The sequence below is a fragment of the Prionailurus bengalensis genome, chromosome E1 (assembly GCF_016509475.1).
Source record: "Prionailurus bengalensis isolate Pbe53 chromosome E1, Fcat_Pben_1.1_paternal_pri, whole genome shotgun sequence".
Classification (NCBI taxonomy): Eukaryota; Metazoa; Chordata; class Mammalia; order Carnivora; family Felidae; genus Prionailurus; species Prionailurus bengalensis.
This window is the reverse complement of record NC_057347.1, coordinates 39,956,345-39,978,028: the sequence shown is the minus strand read 5'-3', so window position 1 is coordinate 39,978,028 and position 21,684 is coordinate 39,956,345. Positions and strand designations below refer to the sequence as shown.

Genomic DNA, 21,684 nt, shown 5'->3' with positions numbered 1-21,684 from the left:
GGGGTAGGGTCAAAACATGGAGCCTATTTAGCAAATCAAAGGAAACAGTTTTAATGGTCCAATTCTCTGGATTATAGTGATGCGCTGTGATGAGGCAAGAGGGAACTAAAGGGGTGTTTGAAGATGGAATATATGCAGATTGCACCCAGAGGCCTCTGAAGGATGGGATGGTTTGGCCTCGTGAGGTCTCCTAATTTATGGTGTTTGTAAGGGGATTATTCATTGGTGACCTCAGGATAACTGGCACTGACCCTAGAGTGGGTTTTCTTTTGGGGAAGAATTCCAGATCCCTTTATTTCTCTTTGAGAGAATTCTAAGAGTCCAGGTTTCACCAATACTCAACATCCTCCCATTTGGTTTTCTCGGGGCTGCTTGTTCTTGAATTTTGCTTAGAGAAGAGACCTACTTATACTTTTCTGGGGTCTTCCTCCATTAGATCTCCCTCAGTCCTTCGGTCCCAACACTCCGCAGGGGTACCTCCTGAGCCGGTTGCCTTGGTCCCTTGGCTCTAACGAAAATCTCTGGGATTTGAGGTCTATTTTAGACTCTTGATTTTTGAGTATAATTTTTCTATGTGCATTTTGTTGTTCTCCCTGCTCTATGTCTAACTATCCTTCTTTGCTGGAACACAAGGACCCTCAGATATTTTATTTCTTTTCATGTCAGCTTCTCGTCCAACTACTAAACCTTCTGCATCCCCCTGAGCAACAACACAGGCAGTACACAGGTCGTTCTAACTGGGGGTCATGGTGGGTTGGAAAGAGAATGAATGGGCTTTGCAGACCAAATCGAGCCCTTGCCAATTTATTTCTCTGTGAATCGGAAGATGGACTTTAGTTACCTCAGCTGCACACTGAGGCCACCAAGAGATACATCACAGGTAGTAAGGATTCAATAGGAAAGAACACCTAATAATAATAGCAATATATACCTACGTCCCCATAAATTTTGGTTTTTAAACTTTTGTTTTAATTTTTTTTTCAATGTTTTTTATTTATTTTGGGGACAGAGAGAGACAGAGCATGAACGGGGGAGGGGCAGAGAGAGAGGGAGACACAGAATCGGAAACAGGCTCCAGGCTCTGAGCCATCAGCCCAGAGCCCGACGCGGGGCTCGAACTCACGGACCGCGAGATCGTGACCTGGCTGAAGTCGGACGCTTAACCGACTGCGCCACCCAGGCGCCCCTGGTTTTTAAACTTTTGAGATACCCCTTGAGCTCTGGGCCCAGTTCCCTTTTCTGCATCAAATAAGGGTTTTTATTTTGTTTTATTTTTATCAGTAGCTTCTCTCTAGATACATCCTTGATCAGGACCATGGATCCTCTGTCTTTCACTAACCCCCATTGATCTATGGTTCTCATTCAAGTTAAAGATGTCCTGAGATTTCTGGGGAACTGTTTTTTCCTGAGGAATAGGGACCCCTGCATGTTCAAGAATTGGCACACTGCCTGAGTTCAAGGGAATGTTCAGGAAACATGCTCAACAAGTGAATGACTGAAAGCTGATTCTGACTAGTCAACCAAAACTTAGCCAGCACTAATGTTTCGGGATGCATTGATGCTTTAAAGCTTCTCAAGAAGAGTATGTAGTGTAAAGGATAGAAGAGAGAAGAAAGGGGACCTCACAATAATCAATATCTGTAGACTTCCCAGTTTTATAAAGTGGTGTTTTCTCTTCAGAGGAAACGCTGGGTGAGTCTAAATGCTGGTGATGGATTCACTGTCCCTCCTGCCATACAGATCACTGACTGAAAGATTCAATCCTTGAGTGTGGCTATATCCACAGACAGACTGGCTCAGTCCAGCAAGAGGGCATCTGGAAGTTGAATTAACTGCTGGTGATTGTTGAGTAGAAATATACATCTTTGATCTTTCATCAACCGACAACCTGATATCAAACAGCAAGGGGCATGTCAAATTCATCAACATTCCTTTAATGCGGCGAGGAACTCTTAATGGTAAACCAACAGCTGAGTAACAGGATGACAGTACAACAGTAGGTAGAGAATCAAGGCGCTGAGGTCAAAGCATTGAGCCAACACCCACCTGGGATGGGGTATAAAAGGCCTAGCAGGGAAAGGGGTTGTCACACTCAGTGGCTCGGCCTTCACAGCTGCTCTGAAGCTCCTGTGCTACCTCAGCCCACACCATGACCTCCTGCTACATCAGCTCATCCCGCTGTCTGGGCAGCACTCAGATGCCCGAAGCTGCAAATGTCTGCGGTTCCTGCATTGACGTTGGGGGCCAGCCCGGGGCAGAGGCCAAGGCTGCCTCCCTGTGCCTCTCCGCCACCCTGGCACATGCCAACAGGATGCCTGTGGGGACAACTCCTCTGGGCCGACCCAGCCTCTGTGTGCCCTACAGCTGCCAAACCGCTTGCCCCTTGCCAGGGACCCGCGACATTCCCGGCAACATCGGAGTGTGTGAGAACTATGGGGAAGGTGCCCCGAACGGCCACGAGAAGGTGACCATGCAGTTCCTGAACGACCGCCTGGCCAACTACCTGGAGAAGGTGCGTCAGCTGGAGCGGGAGAATGCGGAGCTGGAGACCAAGATCCGAGAGTCGAGCAAATGCCATGAGTCCAGCGTGTGTCCAGACTACCAGTCGTACTTCCGGACCATCGAGGAGCTCCAGCAGAAGGTGAGGTCTGAAGTAGCCTGGGGTATGCTGGGTCTGAAGAAGGTGGAAGGGCATGGCAGTCAAAGGGCCATTGAAGACTCAAGGGTCTTTGTGTTCTTGGGTTCTCTTGAGCATGAGCGTAGATGTCACCCATAGAGCTGGAGCCCAGAGTATGATGTTTTGTGCATAAAGTGTCTTCCTGGTTTTCCACAGATCCTGTGCAGCAAGGCTGAGAATACCAGGCTGGTAACTCAAATTGACAATGCTAAGCTGGCTGCCGATGACTTTAGAATCAAGTAAGTAGGGCTGGAAGAAGGCTCAGAGTGACTCCTGTTTTATTTCTAGGTGCCCATCATGGTACTGGCCCAAAGTAGATGTTAAAAAGTGGTTACTGACTAGAACCTAGAAATGGTTGAAAGTGAACAAAAGCATTGAAACAAAATGAGGAAGAATCATCTAGATGGGTCAGGTCCTATGTCATTTTCTCCCCATCTAGAAGATAAGAAGGTTTTGTGTTATAGCCAGAAACAAAATCAAATCATTGCAAGAATAAATTTTCAGTTCATTGGTCATTGACAGATTCACTGACTCTTCGCTAAATTTATGAGTGGGAAGAATTGTCACTATAGCTTTTTGGTATCAAGAGTTGCAATTGAATGAATGAGAAAGGCATAAAAATCATCTGAAATAATTAATCCAAGGGGCAAACTAGAAAACTGTAGGTCCAGAAGGCTTACTTTCAAGCTATTCTTTTTCCTAGCGAAATGACTCCTTTATAGCAGAATGAATACTGCGTTAATTTGACCACTTAGGGTGAATCCATGTATCTACTATTAACCAAGATATACAATCCTGGATACTCCATTTATTCTCTCTGAGCCACAGTTTCCCATGTAGTTCTATCCAGTGGGCATAATGATATTTCTTCCAACAATGAGTTCTGTAGGTACAGGATCCAACACAGTGAATGTTGATTAACCAAGGAAATGAGGATCCTAGTTGGTGAAGGAAATGGAAACTGGGGGCAGCTGAAAGGGGCTGTCCTTGTCATCCTGCTGACCTTTCATCTCCTGTCCTGGAAGGCACGAGAGTGAGCTGTCCCTACGCCAGGTGGTGGAGGCGGACATGTGTGGGATGCACAAGCTCCTGGATGACCTGAGCCTGGCCAAGGCCGACCTGGAGGCCCAGCAGGAGTCCCTGAAGGAGGAGATACTCTGCCTCAAGAGCAACCACGAGCAGGTCTGGGCTTGGGGCTGCAGACCCATGGGAGAGGGCACTGAGCAGAGAAGGGAGCACCGCCCACCCTGTGGCTGTAGGATTTCTAATCCGCCAGGCTCAGTTGGCATCAGGCTGAGGGGTTGATCTGGGTGTGGGAGTCAGGCTGACTCTGTAGGACGTAGCAGAGGTGGTGGGGCCGGTGGAGGGGTTCCTTGTCTCTAAAGGTTTGCCTTGTGAATTTAGGAAGGCGACCCACTGGGCTCTTCCCAGTGGATCCTGGACAAGATCTTTCACATCGTGCACAAGTGGGCTCACTCCTCATGCTGCTCGTCAGAGAAGGGGTTCAGGTGCCATCTGCTCTGTCCAAAGCCCTTTCCTCACTCAGAGTATTGGTCCTTCTGTGCCCACAGGAAGTCCACATCCTGAGGGGCCAGCTGGGGGACAAGCTCCAGATTAAGCTGGACGCGGAGCCCACCGTGGACCTGAGCAGGGTGCTGGATGAGATGCGGTGCCACTACGAGGCCATGATGCAGACCGGCCGCAACGATGTGGAGCAGTGGTTCCAAGATCAGGTGAGGGTGCCGCCTCGGAGCAGGGAGGGCCTCCCGGCTTCCACCTGGGCAGGGAGGTGATGTGATGTCTGTGTGCACTTGTGCTTCAGTCCGAGAGCATCAGCAAGCAGGACATGTCCTGCTCCAAGGAGCTGCAATGCTGTCAGTCGGAGATCCTGGAGCTGAGGCGCACGGTGAACGCCCTGGAGGTGGAGCTTCAGGCCCAGCACAGCCTGGTACGGTCTTCTGCCCTCACCGTGCTGCTGGTGCCACGGGCCACGGCCTGGCAGCAGCGTGTCTTAGAAGTCCCACTCATCAGTCCCACTAACAATCAGAACTCAGGGGCTGGGTCCCTCTCTCCTCGGGGGAGATGCCTCGCCATCAAGGTTGGTTTGACCCCCAAAACTGGTTCTTTAAAAAGCCAACTCCACTTCCTTTACAATAAAGGGTGGCGATTCAGGCCCTCGTTCCACAAGACGTCACTGAGTGTCTACTTGGTCAGGTACTGGGAATACAGGGATGAACACTTCCTCCAGGTAGAATTTTGTGAAAAGTCGTGGTGATATGGGCAGCGATTTCTCCAGAGTTCTGGGCATGTCTATGACATGGTGAGGTTGGCCATGATTCCTACTGCTGAATTTTGGGACACCTCAGTCTCTTACCCGGTTATTTGCCACTACAGAAGGACTGTCTGCAGAACTCCCTGTGTGAGTCGGATGCACGCTTTGGCACCGAGCTGGCCCAGATGCAGATCCTGATCCGCGACGTGGAGGAGCAGCTGTCTGAGATCCGGGCTGACCTGGAGCGGCAGAACCAGGAGTACCAGGTGCTGCTGGATGTCAAGGCCCGGCTGGAGAGCGAGATTGCCACGTACCGGAAACTTCTGGAGAGCGAGGATTGCAAGTACGTGTGATAGAGTCAATTTCTCACCGAGACACATACCTGACTATAAAGCAGTTCCTCACAGATAACTGACATGGTTGTGGAAGGAGATATCAGCATGGAGAGCAAGCCTCCCTGTCCACACTGGCTTAGTGATGTGCTCAACTCTCCTGGGGTATGTGGATTGCACTGTGGATTGACTGTTACATAAATGATAGCTGGTTCCTAAGCCAAGTCCCCCTAGAGGACTCTTGGACACGGAGAGACACAGATAGCACTGGAAGAGGAACTACTCACACAGATTTCATTGCATTCTGTGACTTGGTGGCAGACTTGTCTTTTGTCCATTTTGGTCTTGCCTCTTCCGTGCATCACTGAGACATCTTTGTACTCCCTGTGTCTAACTCTTTCTCTCTCTCTCTCTCTCTCTCTCACTGCAGACTCCCCATCAATCCCTGCTCTACGGCTGCTGCCTGTGTCCTTCATCCAAGCTGTGTCCCAGCCACCTGCCCTCTCTAAGCAAGTGGCCTCGGCGCTGAGAAGTGATTCTGAAGGTCTGAGTGCTGGTGCAGGAGGTCAAGGCTGGTTGTACCCAGGCTAGGATTGCCTTCACCTGCTCATTAGCCTTCCTTCCAGGAAGACTGAACTCACTGGAGGCATGTTCACTGAATCAGAGCATAACAGAAACTTCTAAGCCATGGCTCCCTGTGTGTCCCCACACTGCATCCGCCCCTGCCCCCCCCCCCCCCCCCCGCCATCCAATGCTATCATTGTCTTTCACTTAAGCTATCATTTGATCCCAGTACCTCTTCTGGGATTTGCCTTCTAGTCCCATGCTTCAGAGTCTCCTAAGATGTAATTGGGTTCCTGTATGAAACGGTCAATAAATCTCTTTCCTGTATTAAGTGCTACGTTTCTCGTGCTTGGCAATGTATATGGTGTGATAAACAACTCTGGCCCTCAAGACCTTGGGTGATCTTTGGCCCCGACATGTCTTGTCACTGCCAGGATCTTCCACTGGGGCACTGGGGTCTTAGCCTCTGGATGAAGGCCCTTTGCTGACATTCGATTTACCTTGCCCATCGATCTCTATGGGCTGGTGAAAGGAAGACATGTTGGTTGCCAAGGTTGAATTCCTTCAGAACAGCTCAGAACTAACATGTCCCTGCCGTGCTTTTGGCATCTTTAGCGTCTTGGTATTTTGTCCAAGAGCAAAATCACACAACTTAGAGTTCTCATCTAGCCAAAGGGAGGTCATGCTGAGAACTGCCCTGGCCAGGTTGCCAAGTTTTTATTTTTTATTTTTCTCTCATTCAAACTGGCTCCTGTGTGGAGGCACGGAATTACTACCTCCTCTCTTAGCTTGGGTACTCAGGACAGTTGTCTGGGTCCTGGGCATATTTCCCTCCCAAGAGAGGTGTCCTTGTCTATTTGCTGTTGCCTTTGGAGTGCTGAAGGTGAGGAGCACAGTAGGGATGAGTCTGCCTCTTGGACATGGCTCTGACCCAGGCCCAGGTGGGTCACAGTCAGACATGGTGGAAGACCACCCAAGAGATGATGTGCCTTCTTTGCTGTGCTACTCAATTTAGCTTCTGGAATGTGCCGAGCATGCCCAGAAGAATGAAGCTCTCAGGTTTCGGCTCACCTGCGGAACCTGGTCCCAAGATCAATGCAAATTCGGATCTTCTGCCTAGTAGCACAGTATGGTGGGAAGGGCACTTGCTCTGGAGTTGGGCAGATCTGGGCTCAAATGCCACCCTTTGTGACACCAGTTAAGTGAAGTCGCCGGGCCATGACACTCTCTTGAGACTTACTCTTCAGTTGTAAGGTTAGAAAGATTCTATTTTCCTTCACTGTTGCTGAGGGACAATCCATACAATGCTCCTGGCACAGAGAAGGTGGATATTGGTTTATGGGGCTCCCTGGGAACCAGCAGGGATAATCTTTCCCTCTTAGAAGGAAAGAGGGACTAAGGAGGTGGTAGCAAAACCCATTAGCAGTATCAGGGGCCATGTATTTCTGAGTTGGTGGCCTAGAAGTTTGACCACCCTCCTTGTCCACTTATAAGCAATAATAAATAAATAATAAAATCAATCACTGTTGTTATCAGAGCTTCGTTTTTCACTCCAAGTGTCCTAACCAACATTAAAAAAAAAGCATTCTTTGGGCTGTCAGAGGACAAAAATGTCCAAACGTCCAGTGGGCTCTGTGGGCTTTCTTCTAACAAATACCTCACAAGAATCGTATGTTTTAAGGAGTAGCCATAGGTTTTCATGCAACAGCGCCATGAAAATCGGGCCTTGTCCCCCTGCTAGCCTGACCAGGCTAAGTGTGGGACTCCCGAAGCTCCTGGGTGTGGCAAGAAAGGCAATTCAGAGGCAGGATGGGTACTGCAGGCAAGGGAGGCTGGCAGGTGTCTACCCAGCCTGGCCCAGGGCACCTGGACATGGAGGTTTTACCCTCATCCGTAATTATGGCCTGAGGGCTCAGGGCGCCCTCTGGTGCCCAAACCCGGGCACTCACAGAGTGACTCCCATCTCTGCACCTTCCCCTCGGCGGCGCTCTGGCCCCTACATCTCCCTATCCTCCCAGATTGGACCGACAGCCTAGATGCACTATTAGGCTTTGCTGTGGTCACAATAATTTCAACCAGGTTGACTGATTATTTTTCTTCCCCTGAGACTCTGACTTGGGACCGGATCCGGTTCTGAGCCACCTGGTAAAGTACTGAGCCCATTGGTTTTCGGATTACCACCCCTGCACTACCAGTGTGCTGGTTTGTAATATTTCCTTCCAGGCTTCACCTATGACACCAGGCAGGCCTCTGCAGGCCCCTGTACTCATTGTCTGTTTTGTTTCGTTTGTTTGTTTTTCACTCAAATGCCATTTCTCCCAAATGCCAGGAAAGTGGAAGGAGTAAGGGTGGCCCGCTGCCGTCCTCAGGGGCAGATGCTGCCGTCACTGAGCGAGCTCGGGGGAAGGGCCCACACTTCTGCTCCCGCTGTTTAACCCGGAAGCCAAGGATATCGAGGTGGAATTCTGGACTTCCGGGACAGGAGCATTTTTTATTTAGGCACCAATTTTCGTGTGTTGTGGTCCACGATGTATGATACCTAAGGCTCCACCTCGTCACACCCGCATCATCCTCCTTACAAAGAACAAAATCAAATTCGCCCCTTCTGAGGACCACTTATAATAATCTTCACGAGCTCATCTTGTTGTCTTTGTCTTTCTCCACCTAATTTAGTGTTTCTCAACTTTTTTCTCATCCATGCCTTCTCATTTGACACATATTAGAAAAAATCCCTCTGGGGCTCCTGGGTGGCTCAGTCGGTTGAGCGTCCGACTTTGGCTCAGGTCATGATCTCACAGTTCATGAGTTCGAGCCTCACATCCAGCTCTGTGCTGACAGCTCGGAGCCTGGAGCCTGTTTCGGATTCTGTGTCTCCCTCTCTCTGACCCTCCCCCACTCATGCTCTGTCTCTCTCTGTCTTTCAAAAATGAATAAATGTTTAAAAAAAAATCCCTCACTTTGGGGTGCCTGGGTGGTTCAGGTGCTTAAGTGTCTGACTTCTGCTCAGGTCATGACCTTGTGGTTCTCAAATTTGAGCCTGACATCGGGCTGTCTGCTGTCAGTGCAGAGCCCTCTTTGGGTCCTCTTCTCCCTCTCTCCCTGCCCCTCCTCCACTTGTGTTCTCTCTCTCTCTCAAAAATAAACATTTTTTCCAAAGATAAGCGTTAAAAAAAGAAATCTCTCACTTGTCACTTAATGTTGTTTTAGCTTTCAAAAATATAAATACGGAACTCAATCATGGCCAAAAGCTCATTTCGAATACAGGTTGTATTTGTTTTTAAGTGACACTCCCTCTAGCCAAATGATCTTCCTTGCCACCTCCCCTCTAGTGGGGGCGGGGGGAGGAGGGAACCCTCCTTTTGAGAATTGCTGCCCTGTTCAGGTATGAGCCTCTGGGCTAACTCAACAGCCCTACCTGCTTGCCAGGTGTAAGAAGAAAACTTAGTGGCTCAGGAGAGTTTCTCAGTGAGTTCAAGCAATTCAAGTCTTGGATCTCCTGGTGGACAGTCCCACTTGGCTATATTTCAGATTCTCCAAACTTCAATTCAGCCTCTCCCCCTTGAGCCTACTCTTTGCCTTGACTTCCTGGCTCCCTTTCCCAGCACATTATTGTTCCAGGAGCCCAGGGACCGCAAGAGCACTTTTGGTGTCCCTCCTTCCTTTGACCCCCATATACAGCAAATCACTCAACCTCGTGGACTCTTTCGTCAGAATCTTCTTATAACACCTCTGCCTCCTATCTCTTCCTACCTGTCGGCACTGCTGGGGGCGGGATTTGGATTCCATCATGTGCTGCCTGGGGTCTCCTAAGAGCCTTCTCCTCTTCTGTCTGCCCTGTCTCTTCTGTGCCACCTTTATGCCGCACACACCACCAGCCTTTCACTCTCTTGCTTAATGGTTCCGGAGTGTGCATTTTGTATCAGGCGCTGCAGTACTTACTAGAGAGCCCACAAAATCAAGATTCAGCGTTCCCATCACATGGGTGCTTACTGGGTACTACTTTTCCTAAACTGCTACTTTGGTCATCTCTCTTGTCTGCCCAAAACTTTCCAGAGGACTCTGTTCTGTCTCCCCATATATTTCTAGCTCTTTGGACGAGGGTGCAGCCCAGAGGAGAACGGCACCTGTTTGTTGCATGAACGGAGTGGATGGAATGGGTGTCTGGGCTCCTGGCTGGGAGCCGCAGCTTGGGCTTGAGCGTCTGGCCGACCTGAGCTAATGTTTCACGGACTTCCTCTTCTACTTTTGTGAGCTCAGACAGGTTACCTAACCACTCTGAGCTTTTTCTTATTCTACAGTGGTACATTGGTAACTACTTTTCAGTGTGGTTGAAAGGATTAAGGCACCAGGTACAATACGGTGTAGCACATAGTAGGTGGTCAAATGTGATAGTTCGTATCAACTCTGGATATATAGGGGTGTGTGTGTGTGTGTGTGAGAGAGAGAGAGAGAGAGAGAGAGAGAGAGAGATGAAATCCTGTGTAAGTGCCAAGCCAGAATCCCAGCACCTAGTAATGTTAAAGTGTATCACTTCACTTGACCTTCATCTGTCCTCTACAGACATTGTTTCATGTGGGCTTACCCACTGGTTTAACAAACACTGTATGGGTTTCCCCTTTTGTCCCTCCCTTCTCCAGTCTTAGATGTCCTTGCAAAACAAACCTCTATGAAGAAGAGTAAACCAGGAAGAAAGCAAACAGAACTTGCTTATTATATTGAGGAAAACATATGCTCACGTATCTGAAATGTGCCCCAACATCGGTGCACAAATGTTCCGCAAAAATACCATTTTGCTACATTGTGCTTCGTTTACATAGGATGACAACCACCATGAGGCTCCTCTTTCCCGGAGAGCAGAAGTCCTGTTCTCAAAGTGTGCTCCCCAGATCCCCAGAGTCAGTATCACCCGGGAACTTGTTAGCAATGCAGACTCTCGTGCCTGACTCCAAACCTACTGAATCAGAAACTCTGGCGCGGAGCCTGGCAATCTGCATTTTTGCAAGCCCGCTGGATGATTCTGATGTGGCCTAAAGTTTGAGAATCACCTGCGTAGAAGTTACGAAGATATAAGGCGACCACATTTTTAGCGTAAATGAGCACACATTTCAGTTTCATAGGGTTTAAAAATGCGGTTTGACTCTGCAAGGTGTACGTTTTTGTGTCATTCAAGGTGGTTTCTTTCCAGGAGGGCCTCTGTTGGCTGCACACTAACATTCCCAAGCTTGCACCCCTGCTTCTCCAGAGCCCACCACACGTGTCTCTGCTTGAGTGTGTACCTGTGCTTACCTCTTTTTTTCTAGAAAATCCTCTCTCTCCTTCCTCTGCCTGTCCAAATCTTAACCTATCTTTGAAGCTCCAGATAAAGTCTCTTTGATGTCCGCCCCTCACCCCAGCTCTCCCTGTGACTTCTCTTTCTTCTGAGTGACATGACCTATTTCTCCTTCTGCTCTGCGATTTTTGCGATGGGAATTTGTCTGATTCAGCCCTGAGGTCCTCATGGTGCCTTGAGAGGGCTTTGAATATTGGAGCGTATATGAATACTGGATCCCTCGGAGTAGCTCACTGGGACAAGTTCACGGATTCACCCTGCCTTGGTGAATACTGCCCATATCTCTACAAGGAGTAGTTAAGAGGGAGTGTCCTCATGGGTCTCGCTGATCGTATATGGGACCGGCTGGTGGCTGGGTGGGTATCATGGTTGAAGAGTTGGTGGCACCAGCACACTCCACACAAGATTCCTGGGCAAGAAAATTTGCTGGGCCATCTGCTGGCAGCCTCTTAATTCCAGCTCATCCAAAATTCCATTCTAGAGCCTTCACTTAAGAGTGGTAGAGACTCCATGGAATGTATTCAGAGGGATGTACTCCGGATGGTGAGGGGGATCAGAACCATTTGTCATAAAGAGCTGTAGGTCAGCCATTGTGGCAGAATGATTGGATTTATCCTGCATGGGACACCATGGATAGAGCTGGAAAGTAAATTAAAGGACAGACTCTTTGACTTACTTGCTAACATACCTCCAGCATCCAGCATCAGAGCCTGTCTGGCAGAGAATGGGTACTCACTCAATATTTGTTGAATGAATGAAGGAAGAAACGAAAGCAATGGACATAAATAGCACGGAGGTAGATAGGTTTCTGCATAAAGGACTTTCTAATAGTCCCCTATATTGTAAGCCCCTGAAGACAAAGCTGGCTGCTATTTATCTCTTGACCCCAGTATCTTGCACAAAGCCTGGGAAACTGTGGGACACAGGGGCCCAGTTGGCCAATGATGGGATAGACCTTCTGGAGAGTGGTGGACTGGATGCTGAGTTGGGAGGTTATCAGAAGGGATTCAATGCCAAACGCCCCTAGACTAGAGGACTTTGAGATCCCTTTCGGCTCAGATTCCATGTTTTAGAGCCACCTAAAACACGTACTGCTGCTTCAAGGGCCCTCCTGGTGAATGCATTCATCTTCAGAATGGGGTCAAAGCGTCTTCATTAGCATAGCCTGGAAGCTGGCAGGCTGCCCTTTTCCAGGGCTTACTGAACAACCGGCCACTGACTTACTTAGGAATAGAGGAGGCCATAAACCTTCTGATGCTCTGAGTGTGTCTGAAGATTAAGGAAATTTAAATTTATTCTAGAGTCTGCTAAGTAATGGACAATCAAGGTACGTGCATTTCTTTGAAATGTACGAAGTTTCAAAAGATGAAAGATCAAAGTTCTTGAGTGTGTATCTTCTTAAACAAGGTGAAGAGGGAGTCAGTCGGTGGGATGACCAGTGTCTTACAAGGGAAGATGCCAGAAAAGAGGGGGAGGTGCCTGAGAACAGACACCATAAAGTGCTAATCACTGCCCGCCTTAATTAGTCTATAGACTCTAATACACAAAAACATAATTTTATTTCTTGGGATCACAGATTACCCCATTTCATTCATGATTTTTTTTTCCACTTCCAAAACTACTTATCTGTTTCACGCCTGCACAGGGAAAGTTTTAATTCCCACATCAGTTTGATAGGTTGTATTTTCATCTTAATTCAGTTTAAAATACTTTAATTTCTCATTTGATGTCTCCCTTGACCCATGGGTAATTAAAAAGTGTCTATTCAGTTTCCAAACACCAAAATCAATTTGGAAGTTAGGTTTCTTTTTCATTGTTCTGGCCCGGTGTTGTTCTGTAATGTTTATACAGGAAACTTTCATCTCTCTTCTGTTACTTTGCTTCGAAAGGAGTGTGGATATTTATTTTCCCTCATATTTGAGGAGAGTCAGCTTCCAGGGGCAGATTCCTACCTTTGATTTACCTTTACCTGAAGACTATATATGGGATGGTCCTGGCATTCAAGGCTTCCCACAACCTGGACTAAATGCAACTTTCCAGTGCCGGCAAATGTGTGTTCATGATAAGCATCAGCATAGCTAGACTATTTTCCATTTCCCAGACTTGTTTGATTCTGTTCATGTTGGTGTCTATGAGAGATGCTGTCTCCCTCAACCCCTCCTGGAAACCATTATCAGAAACACAGTTTAAATGTTCCCTGTTCCATGAAGTCTTTCTGGTCACTCAGTGTTTTCTCTTCCTAAAATCTATGCAACTTTTTTTTTTTTTAACACCCTCTCTTATTGTTAAGGTCATTTACTTTCCTATTCCCCTTACTAAAAATCTAACCCCTTCCCTCCAAGCAAGCTAAGCCATGTCCCACCTTGGACACTCCATACACATCCGCTGAAACAAACTAATTGTGATTTGATTTTCTTTCCTCAATGTGCCTGATTACTATCTCAGACTTTGCCATGATGGGAACATTTGGAGGCAGGAAAAGAATATAGAATGGGAGAGACTTTGGGGGGATATTGGGAGTCTCTGGGTCTTGATGATCTCACAGAGATAAGCTGACTGAGGGGAAAGGGACATAAACCACAGAATGCGGGCCACTTGGAGAAGACCTCGTTTTCTCTGTATTCTAGGACCCTGCAGTGAGGGGGAAGCTTCCTGTGTGGGTGAAGGCCTCTTTCATGAGCTCATTAACTCTTTATGAGAGACAAAATCACTGACTAATAGAGTGATTGTATGAGAATCAATATAAATATTAATGAGGAAAATGCCTATTTTCTTGCACCAACACCCACTACAAGCCTATATAAGTTCTGGAGGAGAAGGAAGGCTTCATCTTCAAGCAAATTCAACTGCGGGCAAAGCACGAGCCTGGCCTATACACCATGACTTCTACTCATTGTGATTCTCTCCTCAGTGGACAGGTTTCAGAGCCCACGGCTGCCTCCCTGTGCCTCTCCGCCACCCTGGCACATGCCAACCGGGTGCGTGTGGGGGCAACGCCTCTGGGCCGACCCAGCCTCTGTGTGCCCTACAGCTGCCAAACCACTTGCCCCTTGCCAGGGACCCGCGACATTCCCGGCAACATCGGAGTGTGTGAGAACTACGGGGAAGGCGCCCCGATTGGCCACGAGAAGGTGACCATGCAGTTCCTGAACGACCGCCTGGCCAACTACCTGGAGAAGGTGCGCCAGCTGGAGCGGGAGAACGCAGAGCTGGAGAGCAAGATCCGAGAGTCGAGCAAATGCCACGAGTCCAGCGTGTGTCCAGACTACCAGTCGTACTTCCGGACCATCGAGGAGCTCCAGCAGAAGGTGAGGTCTGTGGTGCTCCAGGTCAGGGGTTGGTAAACTATGGCCCCATTTGGCCTACTGACTGATTTTGTAAATAAAGTTTTATTGGTACACAGCCATGCTCATTCATTAATGCATTGTATATGGCTGCTTTTGTGCTATAATGGCAGAGTTGAGTAGTTGTGACAGAGATTCATGGCCTTCAAAGCCTTAAATATTTACTGTTTTGCCCTTTACAGAAAAAGATTACTGATACTTGCACAGAATTTTGAGGGCCTGGATTGATAGTGGAAACAGCCATAGCTGAAATTTCTTTTTCTTTCTTTCTTTCTTTCTTTCTTTCTTTCTTTCTTTCTTTCTTTCTCTCTCTTTCTTTCTTTCTTTTTCTCTCTCTCTCTCTTTCTTTCTTCTTTTTTCTTTCTCTTTCTTTCTTTCTTTCTCTCTTTCTTTCTTTCTTCTTTTTTATTTCTTTCTTTCTTCCTTTTTCTTTCTTTCTTGTTGATTGTGGGAAGAGAATCTCTTGAGTGGAGGTGAATGGGAACATGTAAAAGATGAGATGTAGGATTTGGCTCTCCAGGATTTATGTTTACTTAGTCTCAGTCCTTACAAATCTAACATTGTAGTTGCAAAATCAGTGCAATGTAATTTCTGGCATGGCACAAGGTAGAATGTTGTAATGTCCTTCATGAGCCAGTATATGGCCATTCAGTAGCATTGGTCTCTTCTGCATATCTGCTGTCCCCTTTGTAGGTCAATGCAATGCTTCTTAAGAGCCTACATCTTAGTTTTGGAGATGGGAAGACAAAGAATGTCATAACAGGGGCCACAAAACCTGGCTAGATTCACAGAAGACCTTTGGGGAGGTTGGCCAACCAACATGAGGGACTTCTTATTAAGAACAGGTTCCCTGGGGCGCCTGGGTGGCTCAGTCGGTTAAGCGTCTGGCGTTGGCTCAGGTCACGATCTTGCAGTTTGTGGGTTTGAGCCCCGTGTCGGGCTTTGTGCTGACAGCTCAGAGCCTGGAGCCTGCTTTGGATTCTGTGTCTCCCTCTCTCTGCCCCTTCCCCACTCATGCTCTGTCTCTCTCTGTCTCTCAAAAATAAATAAACATTTGAAAATTATGTATAGGAAAAAAGAACAGGTCCCCCTTTATGTAAACCTTTCATATCCAGCCCATTGTTCCGTGGCCTAGATTTCAGATCTTGTTTATATCAGGGGAAGCATCACAGCTGGAGAAATAAAATTGAGTCTCTGTCAAATGTTCGGTTTGCTACTCCTTTCTATCTCCCAGTTCCTTTGGCCGTACGCCTTCTGCCTCTGCCAAGCATCTTCTTGCACACCACCCCCCGTCCTGCACCACACCAGGATCTCTTACGTGTTGGGAGTTTGCGCTGTCCCAAGGTGATGCTGTGAATCTTAGCCAATGGAACGTCTTTTGACCGGAGGCCATTGATGGTTCTGGAGGTAGTGAATTACTGAGCCTGCTTTCTCTCCCCAGATCCTGTGCATCAAATCTGAGAACAACAGGCTGGTTGTGCAAATAGACAACGCCAAACTGGCTGCAGATGACTTCAGAACCAAGTGAGTTGGGGTAGGGCACGCAGAGGGAGGAGCCAGGGGCCTCCCTGACTTCTTCGGTCTTGTGATGCAGCCGGCGTCAGAGATGTAATTGACCAAGATCCCAGACCGACAGTTACAGCAGGAGAAAACACAGAGCCTTATGCCTGAGACTTTGAAAGAACACCCACCCTGCTCCTCAGTTGTTTCGCTTTTACAGTTCACAACTGTTGAGAAGGCATCATCCACTTGCTGCTACTGTTGCAAGAACCTGGGGAGGCAGGCAGAGCAGCGGTGGCCTCATCTTTGTGAGGATACAGTAGCTCAGGGCCCTGAAGCGACCTGCCTGAAGTCACGTGGCTCCTGAGTGCTAGAACTGGAGCTTGGCCCCGCATTCCCTACCCCGAGGCCATTTCCTACCAAATTCTGATGCCTCCGGGAGGATGTTTCCACACTGCAGCCCGACCAATTTGTAAGCACTAGTAACTCATGACAGAAATCATGCTTCAGTCTACGATGGGAGGCATGTGAAGATCAAAAGGTTTATGTCACCTGAGAAGGTCCAACCTGGGAATAGGAAGGGGCATTGTGTTTTACTGTCTTTTTTTTTTTTTTTTTTCAGGGCCCTGTAGAAGTCTCACTCCTCTGGAGCTAAAGAAAGCCTTTTCCATCCTCCTATTTTGGCATTTGGCTTCTAATCCGAGAGAGAACCCAGGTTCTGTCTCAGTAGGGGACGGGGACGAGGAGGGTCTGCAGGGGTCACCTGGCGTGACAACTGCCTGGTGTGATTCGGCTGCCTCCCCTTTGGCCACCAGCCCACCCTGGCACTCTCAGGACCGGCCACTCTGCCAGGCTTGTCCTAGGTGCTCAGGGTCACATGCATGGGGAACACCCATTGCTGGCCGGGCTGGGCGTGTAGCCACATAGGAAATGTCGACTGCCAGTGTCCTGGGGCCCCTCTGCTCTCTAACCTCGATTTCTGTACGTGCCCTGCTAAAGGTACCAGAAGGAGCACTCCCTCTGCCAGCTGGGGGAGGCCGATGTCTGCGGCCTGCGCAGGGCCCTGGACGACCTCACACTCGCCAAGTGTGACCTGGAGGCGCAGCTGGAGTCCCTGAAGGAGGAGCTGCTCTGCCTGAAGAAGAACCACGAGCAGGTGCATGGCCTTTTGCATGAGACTTTCTGGGGGGGGGCGGGTTTCACGCTCATTTGGGGGAAGAAATGAAGCTCTTCGTCCTGCTCAGGATGGAAGTTCTGCAGGCTCTGCCTCATGGTTAAGCCTCACGAGCTATGGAGGTGAGCTCCTGCTTTGGTGGGGGCCCGCTCTTCCTCCGCAGCCTCTGCGAGTTGTGGGGCTGGTGCCGTAGGTGACTCTCCCTCGGAGGGACACAGGGAAATCACTGGGCGGGGGGCGGGGGCGGGGGACAGGAAGTGGGGGACGAGGCTTTGGGTGGAGGGCAGTGGGGGAGTCCCACGAATGGGATGTCCTCCTCCTGTGCCCACAGGAAGTCCACATCCTGAGGGGCCAGCTGGGGGACAAGCTCCAGATTAAGCTGGACGCGGAGCCCACCGTGGACCTGAGCAGGGTGCTGGACGAGATGCGGTGCCACTACGAGGCCATGATGCAGACCGGCCGCAACGATGTGGAGCAGTGGTTCCGAGATCAGGTGAGGGCGCCGCCTAGGAGCAGGGAGGGCCCCCCGGTTTCCACCTGGGCAGGGGGGTGATGTGATGTCTCTGTGCCCTTGTGCTTCAGTCCGAGAGCATCAGCAAGCAGGACATGTCCTGCTCTGAGGAGCTGCAGTGCTGCCAGTCGGAGATCCTGGAGCTGAGGCGCACGGTGAACGCCCTGGAGGTGGAGCTTCAGGCCCAGCACACGCTGGTGAGCCCCTCTGTACGCCTGGCAGACCCGGCTTGGCTCTCACGCCCAAGGGCACTTCCGGGTCAGGACGTGCCTCCCTTGAATACAGACCAGGACACGGCTCAAACCTTGACTTTCTCATAGATATGGAGGCTGAGGGCATGAACATTCACCCAGGGGAGGGAGGCTCTGCAAGCTTCTCCTGAGGGTCTCCAGTGATGAGCAACAGCACGATGTTCGTTCTTCCAGCTGACGGCCTGCTAACGGGACCCAGAATGTTCTCTGGGCCTGGGCAGTGCCTTGGGGTGTCAAGGTCTTATTGAAGAGGCTGAGGGCTGCGTTCCGTGACTTCCCACCTGCTCCCCCTTTCGTGTTACAGAAGGACTGTCTGCAGAACTCCCTGTGTGAGTCGGATGCACGCTTCGGCACCGAGCTGGCCCAGATGCAGATCCTGATCCGCGACGTGGAGGAGCAGCTGTCTGAGATCCGGGCTGACCTGGAGCGGCAGAACCAGGAGTACCAGGTGCTGCTGGACGTCAAGGCCCGGCTGGAGGGCGAGATCAACACGTACCGGAAACTTCTGGAGAGCGAGGATCGCAAGTACGTGCCCTGACGTTCGTGTCAATGTCGGGTGTGAAAGCAGAGACCTCTCATGGGAGTGATTTGAAAGGAGGAGCGGCATTGCCGACCACATCTCTGGGGACAGACTTGGTACCCGGTAAACCTGGTGAGCTGCCTGGATGCGGAGGAGGGCCCGTGGGAACTTTTCGGCTCACGCCTTCCATTTTGCTGACCACGTTCCCAGATGCCAGTCACTGCCACGGGGGAGGGGGAGAGGTGCTGACATACTGGAGAGCTCAGTGCATTTAGGTTTTGCTAAACTCCCTGGAGGGAAGTATTCCGGTAACAGGGAATCTTCATACTCAACGTTAAAATATATTGCTAAGGGCACTTGCAGCCATTGTCTCATTTTGTCCTTCCATTGCACTGTGAGAAAGGTAAGGGGGCTACACACTCCCCTTTAAGCAATAAAGGACAAGGCTACGGGCTGTGTGTAAATCTGGAGGGCAGCTGACGCCCAGCCTGCTCTCGCCCGGCCAGCCTTTCTGCCTTTCTCCGCCGTGTTCCTTCGCCTGTGGCAGGAAGCTCAGGTTTTGCACGTGGCCCCCTGAGCTCCCGTCCCAGCTCCACAGCGGGCTCCAACCACATCACTACCCTGTCTTTAGGCCTGGCAGGACCTCTGAGTTCTAAAATCCCCTTTGGCGTTTCTGATGCTAAAGCGCATACTTTTTGTCTTTCATGCCCCGACTCACGCCAATGTTTGAAACACCTTTTCTTTCTCCGCAGGCTGCCTTGCAACCCTTGTGCAACCCCGGCCTCCAGGACGCCCTGCCCGGCCCCTGTGGCCTCTGGGCCCTGCTCTCCCTGCCTTTCCGGGCCTCCTCCTCCTCGGGCCTCCTGTGCCTCCCGCTCATCGTCTCGATGCTGACGTTCCCCTCAGCTTGAGGGATCGGGGGATGGGGAATGTCTGCAGCCCCGCCGGAACCCCTTCTGCGGGCCTGCCCCCTCCCCCAGCCCCTACCCTCCCGGGTCTTGCCCCCTCAGCCTGGCCCGGCTGCAGACTGACGACGCCAGGCAGCGCTTCTCTGCTGATGGGCTGTCCGGTCCGGCGGCTCAGCCCTCGCCCCTGGATTTGTGCTTCCTCTCTCCTCTCTTCTGTGGCCTCACAGTCTGAGATGTGGTAGGGAAACTTTTTGCTAATAAACTTGAGTTCCGCAGCATGAAGAGCCCAGGGCCTGTGGCCAAGGTCTCCATGCCGTGCCAAGAGGTGTCCCGGAGCCCGCTGATGGAAGCAGGGGCTGGGGCTCCCTCCCTCACCGGAGGGCTTCTGGGAGATGGCAAAGCCAGCAAGGACCGCAGCAAGGACTGCGGCAGAATGGCACAGTTGAGAGACACCCAGCTGTATCTGGGTATCTAAAGCCTGATTCACAGAGCTTTAAAATACACACAACAGGGGCGCCTGGGTGGCGCAGTCGGTTAAGCGTCCGACTTCAGCCAGGTCACAATCTCACAGTCCGTGAGTTCGAGCCCCGCGTCAGGCTCTGGGCTGATGGCTCAGAGCCTGGAGCCTGTTTCCGATTCTGTGTCTCCTTCTCTCTCTGCCCCTCCCCCGTTCATGCTCTGTCTCTCTCTGTCCCCAAAATAAATAAACGTTGAAAAAAAAAATTAAAAAAAAAAATAAAATACACACAACAGATCTCGCCCCTCGCCTTCCACCTCTTGTCAGGATGAAGCCTCTGGTCCTTGTGCAAAGGAAAAGCTCAGGTTCGAGGTTCTGCCCAGACCCCCTAGAAGACTCCATTTAAAGTTAGCTTTTGTGCTCACATGCCCATGGGGAGCATGCCCTCGGTGAGGCTTTATGGATCTTGGGATGCAGCGTCCCACACAAACCCTGCAAAGAGGGGAGTGGCGGGTGGCTGAATCAAGACTTGAACTCTGGTTTCTTTGAATTAGGCCCAAACCCTGCACTCTGAAAGCTTTGAAAGGAAAAAGATTAAACACGAGGGCATTTAGGGTGGCGGATCTAAGAGTGGAGTCCCCCAGTTTACTTGGGGACTTTTAGGAAAGGCAAATTTTTGGACCCCACCTCAGACTTTCTGAATAAGCAGTCCAGTTTGTTGAGCCTTCCAGATGATTGTGTACTCAAATTTGAGAACCACTGGGTTAGGGGGTTTATTTTGGGACTGAGCCCCCTACAGGCCAGATATATCCCAGGAGGAGTTGGCTACAGGCTCCTGATAGAGCCCATGTGTGAGGAAGGCTTCAGCCGATCAAGATCGTGACTTTCCCCCCCATGCTGTGAAATGCTGAATGTGTTAAATGATGGCAATTTCTGAGCCTATTAGGCTATCAGTTGAGAAAAGGCCAAACTGGCCCATCCAAGCTCCCCCACAGGTTCCACCAGAAAGCCCTTGGGCAGCTGCCTGGCTTGGGTCTTCTGGGCAGTAGACACATGAACCAGAAGCTCCATGTTTAGGCAGCCATGGCCGGGAACAGCGTGTCTCCAGAAAGCAGTGTCAGAGCTGGCCAAAGTTGGGAAGCAGTGAGCTCCCCATCACTGGAGGCATTCAAACAGGGCCCTTACAGCCGACTTGTGGGGACGTTGAGAGGTTACTCAGGTATCTGATGGGGCTGGATGAGATGGTTGCAGAGGGTCTTCTAGCCCCAAATTCTATGACTTCCTGCGGTCTAGGTCTTATTCATCAGTGAGATTATAGATGTTAAAGTGGAGCTGGTTCTTATCTTCCCTCTGCTGCCTGAGCAATTTGCATCAGAGTAGGCTGTTGAGAAATTTACAAAGTCCAGCCCATCTCAGTGCAGAAGGGACCACAGTCCCAAGCCCCAAGGACCGAGAGATCTTAAGCCAGGGGCTGGTTGGTGTGCCTCCAACTGCTGTCAAGTCCAGAATCCTACCTGTTGGCCACTGTCTGTGTGGACAGGACTGATTTGCCTGGGAGGCATCAGGACTTCCATCATAGGGAATCTGGAAGGGTCAGAGGGGGTCACACCCTTTCCTCCCCTCCCCTCTACTGGGCCTCTGCTCTTTCTCCCAAGTTGTACAGCATACAGGTGACACATCTTTGAGGGTAGGTCCCAATAAGAAAAAAAACCAGTCTTGATAAGTCTTAATTTAGCACCTGGCCCAAATGCCTTCACCACTTCCTTTGTACTTAAATAGCTCCTTTCATCCAATAAGTTCAAAGCTGTCTAACAAAATAAACCCACTTATTCCTGCATCAAGACA

General features: G+C 50.0%; 2 protein-coding genes across 3 annotated transcripts; both read left to right on the top strand.

The window, feature by feature from the left end:
* Positions 1–1,193: 1,193 nt before the first annotated feature.
* On the top strand, positions 1,194–6,172 carry LOC122485564 (keratin, type I cuticular Ha8-like). 2 transcript variants are annotated; one of them, XM_043584445.1, is made up of 6 exons: positions 1,194–2,641; positions 2,834–2,916; positions 3,703–3,859; positions 4,249–4,410; positions 4,500–4,625; positions 5,072–6,172. In XM_043584445.1, exons 1-6 carry the CDS (start codon positions 2,150–2,152, stop codon positions 5,300–5,302), a joined length of 1,251 nt encoding a protein of 416 aa, XP_043440380.1. In that variant the 5' UTR covers positions 1,194–2,149; the 3' UTR covers positions 5,303–6,172. The 2 variants fall into 2 exon arrangements, with proteins under 2 accessions (XP_043440380.1, XP_043440379.1); XM_043584444.1 differs by having other exon boundaries at positions 4,500–5,189.
* Positions 6,173–8,971: 2,799 nt separating this feature from the next.
* Positions 8,972–19,704, top strand: LOC122485565 (keratin, type I cuticular Ha8-like). The gene is made up of 7 exons (XM_043584447.1): positions 8,972–14,482; positions 15,960–16,042; positions 17,018–17,174; positions 17,524–17,685; positions 17,775–17,900; positions 18,259–18,479; positions 19,227–19,704. The coding sequence occupies exons 1-7, from the start codon at positions 14,054–14,056 to the stop codon at positions 19,366–19,368; spliced, it is 1,320 nt and encodes a 439-aa protein (XP_043440382.1). The 5' UTR covers positions 8,972–14,053; the 3' UTR covers positions 19,369–19,704.
* Positions 19,705–21,684: the final 1,980 nt, after the last annotated feature.